The 7500-nt window shown below is 43.2% G+C and overlaps 1 protein-coding gene across 1 annotated transcript in view; it reads left to right on the top strand.

Moving 5' to 3' along the window:
- slc6a8 (solute carrier family 6 member 8) overlaps positions 1-7500 on the top strand; it is a gene marked incomplete at its 3' end in the record, with an annotated part of 57137 nt that overhangs the window by 31280 nt on the left and 18357 nt on the right. Inside the window, exons 5-7 of the mRNA XM_080526113.1 lie at positions 4913-5047; positions 5255-5358; positions 6697-6821. Of these exons, the coding sequence (XP_080382239.1) occupies positions 4913-5047; positions 5255-5358; positions 6697-6821 (364 nt within the window). The remainder of the gene's footprint in view (positions 1-4912; positions 5048-5254; positions 5359-6696; positions 6822-7500) is intronic.

Here is a 7500-nt window from a genome sequence, read left to right as displayed (position 1 = left end):
TCTGGGGAACAGGGTAATAATGACCCTGGTACTGTCTCTGCTCTGGGGAACAGGGTAATAATGACCCTGGTACTCTCTCTGCTCTGGGGAACAGGGTAATAATGACCCTGGTACTCTCTCTGCTCTAGGGAACAGGGTAATAATGACCCTGGTACTCTCTCTGCTCTAGGGAACAGGGTAATAATGACCCTGGTACTCTCTGCTCTAGGGAACAGGGTAATAATGACCCTGGTACTGTCTGTGCTCTGGGGAACAGGCTTAATGTTGATTCAATTAGATAGTTAACTCATTAGAGGGTTAAACATCAATTAGTCAGGCTTCAGTTGGCAGTCGTGTAGAGCAGTGTATGTTTGGAAAAAACTGGTGAAAGAGGTGTGTGTGTGTGTCTGTCTGTCTGTATGTGGGCGTGTGTGAGGGGTGTGGGTGTGTGTGAGGGGTGGGTGTGTGTGGGTGTGGTGTGGTGTGTGTGGGTGTGTGTGTGTGTAATATTGTGTAATTATTATACCAAGGGGTTTGGTCGTGGGGCTCCAGTTTGGTGTGGTGTGTGTGTTATGGTGTGGTATGTGTGTGTGTGTGTGTGTGTGTGTGTGTGTGTGTGTGTGTCTGTATGGTATGTGTCTGTGTGGGTGTGTGTGTGTGGGTGTGTGTGTGTAAAATATTGTGTAATTATTATACCAAGGGGATTGGTCGTGGGCCTGCTGTTTGGTGTGGTGTGGTGTGTGTGTGTTGTGGTGTGGTGTGTGTGTGTCTGTCTGTGTGTGTGTGTAATTATTATGTAATTATTATACCAAGGGGTTAGGTCGCGGAGCTCCAGTGTGCTCAGGGCAGGGTGGGGGGTGGGGGTGGCCCGCGCCCAACATTCAGGTGTGTATTCAGGCTGAACAGAGAGAGAGAGACACACCACCTGGGTCCCTTCCTGTCAGGAACAAACCAACCAACCAACCGCCTTGACTTTGAAAACCTCCCCAGCCTTGTCCAACACACAGCCCCACATGACAAGAACAGGGGGGGGGAGGGGAGGGAGGAGGGAGGAGGGAGGTGTGGGTCAAAGTTCACGGCGTTTGAATTCGTCGGGGGGGGGGCGGCGTGATTAGATAAAGAATTCCATTCAGCTCCGTATCAGCTCCGAGGCCGGGGAGATAGGGTTAATAATGTAACCCTGCAGGGACCGCTGGGAGCATGTGACTAGAGCTAGCGACTAGCGCTAATGTCAACGGCCTTATCTGGGTTAAACACCCGCGGGGGATAAGATTGGACCTGCCGACCGAGCGCATGAATGACGGGTCACGCTGCCGTACCGGATGACATCATCCTACGGCCCGACCGACCGGTGTGATCAGAACACAGAAGGAGCGTGGCGATTGGCTGCTGGTGGCGTCTCCGAAGCCGTGCCGTTTTTATTCCTTGATAACGTAACAGCTTTGACTGCGGTTTGTCTGTTTACCGTTGGGCTGCAGTAATAATATCTTGTTGCGCAAACACAGGAATCACGGGGATTAGTTAATCACGTTACCTTGGCAGTACTGGTTGTTTTGAGAACTAGATTTCTCTGGGGGGGGGGGGGGGGGGGGGGGGGGTTTACCACCGCAATCTGTCACAAGATACATAGTGAAGACGTTGTTTTCTTGTCACAATTCTCCTTTTTTTGTTTTTTCTAATCCTATGAAAGTAACAAGGCTGTTTATGGTGACTGACCAACAACCTCTGCTGGGACTTTATTCACCGTTAACACAAACATATTTTACTGCTTCACCAAGCTCCATATCTATCACATCTATACAGTCATATACACATCTTTTACTGCTTCACCAAGCCTGTCACATCTATACAGTCATATACACATCTATACAGTTATATATACATCTATACATCCTATACAGTTATATACTTAAGCAATATCACACGAGAGGGAGTGTGTTATACTGAATATCAGCACGGCTGTGATTCGGTCGTAGGTACGAGGCCGCAGGCCGAGTACCGAAGACGATCACAGCCGTGCTGATATTCAGTATAACAGCACGACCTCGAGTGTGATATTGCTTTTATACAACAGTTCTACAGCGCGATGTATTAGTTAACAGTAATAAGCGACAACAGATTATGATTTGTTTGTTTATTTAATAATAACAATAAACAAAAAATAGTTCCGCAACTGAACTTCAAATGGACTGTTGCCTAGTAACCTGAACACAAACATGTAGTCTAATTAACGGTCATTTAGTAGAACATCTGTGCGGCGGAGTGATACATATAGTTAAAAGTCCCAGTGGTGTTATACTGTATATCGTAACTCATGGAATGCCTCTTGTCCAATCAAATTACTTGGTCGGAACTAACTGTTGTATAAACATCTATACAGTTATATACACATCTATACAGCCTATAACTGTACGATAACTGTATGCTCTCAGTGAGGTGTTAGTGAGATGTCTACAGTGTTTCCTCCAGGAATTTTTACATTAGTGGCGGAGAGCCCTGTCCGCGCGCATAGCTCAAAACAACGACCTAATTTCAACCAAAACTAGAGGGAGGATGGCAAATTTTTTTTTTGAATATACAGAATATAAACTTGTGATACCGGTTTCCATCCATCAGCTCTGAAGGTTTACGTTACTCACGGATCCAATGTCCTTCCAAACGAGCAGTCTTGGCTCCGTCTCAAACACAACAGGAAAAGTATGTCCAACTTGGCGAAAGTTTCCGAGTATTTCCAACTTGCGCGAGTTCTTCAACTTGCGACAGTTTTTCAACTAGATGTGATGGCTATCATGTCTATCAAAATTATCAAATTAGCCATCGTCCTTGCATGATTGGGTGTTGGTTTCAACGCACCTGTTGTTTGTCCTTCCTCCGTTTGCGACAAGAAACTCTGGACCTTTTCATGAATTAAAGTGGTCTTAAAATCCAATGTCCAAATAAAAGTAACAAACGAAAGTAATATATGTTGGTGTACATACCACAGCGCACAGTAGCTGCTGCTTGTTCTCCCGCTGTAGTTGTAGCTGGTGGTGGTGGTACCCCGCCATAAACGTTGTTAGCTGATCCACCAACGAGCTCCTTTGCTCCTGCCAGCCATGCAGTTTTGGATCGCTCATAGCCACTGCTAGCTTCAGCAATGTTTGAAGTGTCTGGGACATATTTTTTCTTGAAAAATCCATCCATCTGTCGCTGTTTTCGTTTAATGTTTCGAAGTTATTTAACGTGATATCTTATTTGTGCACCTAGCTAGCTAGATCAGCTTTTTGTATCTTTTAGATGGTACTACCGGTGACTTTTAGCTAGGGTTGGGTACCGAAAATCGGTACCGGTAGGTACCGGTTACTTTACATTCGGTATGTACCCGTACCGAATCGCAAAGGAGATTTCGGTGCCTCATTTCGGTACTTTTCTATCTCGCGACGTCACATCGCCTGTTAAATTTCCACTCATTCCAAAGCAGCGAGTACGGAAGGATAACGAGAAGGTTGCTAATAACAACTTCCGCTAGCGGGTTGGCGTAACGCGACGCTCGATTTATGGGTGCGTTCCGTAAACTCGTTCTGGAATTCTGATCACCACTCGTGGAATGCCTTCTGTCCAATCAAATGACTTGCTCCCCTTATGACGTCGGGCCCAGTGTGCGCTGCGACGCTCTCAGAGCGAGTTTACGAACGCAAGCCTTTGATTGGACAGTGCACTCCAGGATTCGACGCGTCTGTTGATGACGTTGTGCGGATGTGTGGCTGCGTCTCTGCGAGGAGGACAACATGATCGGGGATCTCCTGATATTCGGGTACTGTCCTTATCCTACTACTGTGTCTGAAATATCAATCGTCATGTCAACATGGACCAGAGAGGGGGAGAGGAGTAGTAGTAGCTGAGCGGCAACAGAGTTTGGATTTTGACGAGGTGGAGGGCTCCAGTTTATCAGAGTTATATTTCCTCTTGGTCTTCTTGGTTCTGGGGGCTATGCAGGCCTCTTCACTAGATCCCTTTTCTAAGAATATTCTGATGTCCTTGAGGGGCTGCCGAACAAGTGTGTACTCGTATTCGACATCAGTACCAACGATAGGCACCCCCAGCTTAATGGAGTCCCCAAGGCTCAGGAGTTTTATTTTCATTTATTTTAATTTGAGGGTATATTTAACTAATATATATTGTGCCTCAGCAATAAAAAAGTGAAAAGCTGTTTAATGTTGTCGACCGTGTTATTATTATATATATATGTCATTTTAAAAAATCAAAAGTACCGAATTAAGTACCGTTTTGGTACCGGTACCGTTTTTAAAGTATCGGTTAGGTACCGGTACCGGATAAAACCCAAACAGTACCCAACCCTACTTTTAGCCCGTTATTTGCGAGGAGAAAACACAGGCGCCCGAGCATTTCGGCAGGTAAGACTGCTGAGCAGGGATGGTTGAGTCTCATGCCGGTTCACATTTAGACCAATCAGGAGTAGCCCTTGTGTCACGTCGTCAACTGAATGTTTACTGTCATTAATCAGCTTCTGGATCAGCGGTTAGAGAGAGATGGGCGTGGATTTAGGTGCACTTTTAGTCAACATCCATTATAGCGCTGATCTAGGATCAGATATATTTTAATCAGCTAAAATGTTCAGAGGTGGATTATTATTATTATTTTTTATTTTTTTTTGTGTGGACTGAATCAATTAGTGGCGGAGGAAATTCATTCGTGGCGGCCCGCCACCAATAAATGCATATAGAGGAAACACTGGTCTATCTGACAGTAGGGTGTATTCATTCATAACAACCAGAAACATCTTGTCCTCCTCAGACCTCTCATCGTTGTGTTGTTGTTGTTTACTTGTTTACTCAGATTGTGTTGTTTACTCAGATTGTGTTGTTGTTGTTTACTTGTTTACTCAGATTGTTTACTTCATGGTTGTGTTGTTGTTGTTTACTTGTTTACTCAGATTGTTTACTTCACGGCCACGTTCCCGTACATCGTGCTGATCATCCTGCTGATAAGGGGCGTGACCCTGCCCGGCGCCTACAACGGCATCATGTACTACATCAAACCTGATTGGTCCAAGCTCGGCCACGCACAGGTGAGGACCACAGAGACCCCCCGACCACACGCCTTGTTACTGAGGGTGTCTTAAACCCTCCAATCACACACCTTGTTACTGTTACTTGTTGTCTTAAAGGGACAGTCCCCCCTTTAATGGCTCAGAAAACAACAACCAAAGCAAAGTACAGTCTGCGATTTGTGATAATGATGATGTCACTGATGATGTCACGTGTCACCTGGCCAGGTGTGGATCGACGCGGGGACGCAGGTGTTCTTCTCCTACGCCATCGGGCTCGGCGCGCTGACCGCCCTGGGCAGCTACAACCGCTTCAACAACGACTGCTACAAGTACGACCTCCTAGTCTATACACATAGAGTTATAGACTTATACAACCTCCTGAGTCTATACACCTAGAGTTATATACACATCTATACAGTTATACGACCTCCTGAGTCTATACATCTAGAGTTATAGACTTATACGTCCTCCTAGTCTATACCTCTAGAGTTATATACACATCTATACAGATATACGACCTCCTAGTCTATACCTCTAGAGTTATATACACATCTATACAGTTATACGACCTCCTAGTCTATACCTCTAGAGTTATATACACATCTATACAGTTATACGACCTCCTAGTCTATACCTCTAGAGTTATATACACATCTATACAGATATACGACCTCCTAGTCTATACCTCTAGAGTTATATAAACATCTATACAGTTATACGACCTCCTAGTCTATACCTCTAGAGTTATATACACATCTATACAGTTATACGACCTCCTAGTCTATACATCTAGAGTTATATACACATCTATACAGTTATACAACCTCCTGAGTCTATACATCTAGAGTTATAGACTTATACGTCCTTATGGTCTATACACCTAGAGTTGTAGGTGTTTGCTGTTTGCAGGGATGCCTTCATGCTGGCGATGATGAACAGTATAGTTATATATATATACATGTAGAGTTATATAGTTATGAGGTTATATATATATATATATATATATATATATATATATATATATATATATATATATATATATACCGGTATATGTTGCAGGGTTAGTTATAAGGTTATATATATATATATATATATAGTTATACGGTTATATATGTTTCAGGGATGCCTTCATGCTGGCCATGATTAACAGTATAGTTTTATATATACAGTATATATATATATATATATATATATAAATATAGTTATAAGGTTGTATATATAAATATAGTTATAAGGTTATATATATAGTTATATGGTTATATATGTTTCAGGGATGCCTTCATGCTGGCCATGATTAACAGTATAATTATATATATATATATATATATAATATATACTATATATATATACTATATATATATACTATATATATATAGTATGTATAGTTCTAAGGTTATATGTTACGGTACATGTGGGAATACGGTACATGTGGGAAAACTAGGGTTAGGGTTAGGTGCTAGGGTGCTACGGTTAAGGTTAGGGTTAGGTTTGGGGGTAGGGTTAGGGTTAGGGATAGGATTAGGGTTAGGGTTAGACATGCCATTATGTACAAAGTCGACGTAGCACCTAACCCTAACCCTAGTTTTCCCACATGTACCGTATTCCCACATCTACCGTAACATATATATATATATATATATATATTTCTAAGGTTATATATGTTTCAGGGATGCCTTCATGCTGGCCATGATTAACAGTGGGACCAGCTTCTTCGCGGGGTTCGTGGTGTTCTCCATCCTGGGGTTCATGGCAGCAGAGCAGGGCGTGGACATCTCCCAGGTGGCCGAATCAGGTACACCCCCCCCACACACACACACCTACACACACACCTACACCTGTACCTGCTGTCTGACGCTAGGATGTAGACATGTACCCTGCTACTGCACAGGAGCGTAGGTAAGAGAGGATGTGTGTGTGTGTTGTAATTACACTGCTAGAATGCCATGTACAATAATGAGTTGCTGAAAGTGTTTATTAATTATGATTATCCTTCTGCTGTGTGTATCTGCCATAGAGGAAAGACAAGCTGTATCAATAATTCATATCAAAGTACTTTCCCTGTACTGTGCTGCACTGTTTTTCCAGTGCATTATTTATGAGAGGAGCTTTTCAGTATTGAAATGACACTGACGTGAATGTGTGAAATGGAAACCGACTGTGCCTGTGTTTAATGAAGATTGTCCTTGTGAGGCACCTGTACTTCTAGACGTATTATGTGAAGAGAGAATTCAATACCTGCAGTAAAGAAAAATAACTATGCTGAATCTCAGACCCATAGAAATGCATGTCTTACTGCCTGAGAGCTGATGTCTTCATATGAACTGTGTGCACCTGTATGTAACCTGCTCCTCAGCCAGTGTTCACTGATGTCAAATGTGTTGCTGCTTTTACAAGGAAAACAAACAGCATCTTAGACATGAACTTCTCAGGTGGAGTGTGTGTGGGTACGCAAGAGAGAGAGAGACAGAGAG

Source organism: Nansenia antarctica (genome assembly GCF_963989245.1).
Source record: "Nansenia antarctica genome assembly, chromosome: 3".
Taxonomy (NCBI): Eukaryota; Metazoa; Chordata; class Actinopteri; order Argentiniformes; family Microstomatidae; genus Nansenia; species Nansenia antarctica.
The sequence above is the reverse complement of the archived record's forward strand: the minus strand, read 5'-3'. Positions and strand labels throughout refer to the sequence as shown.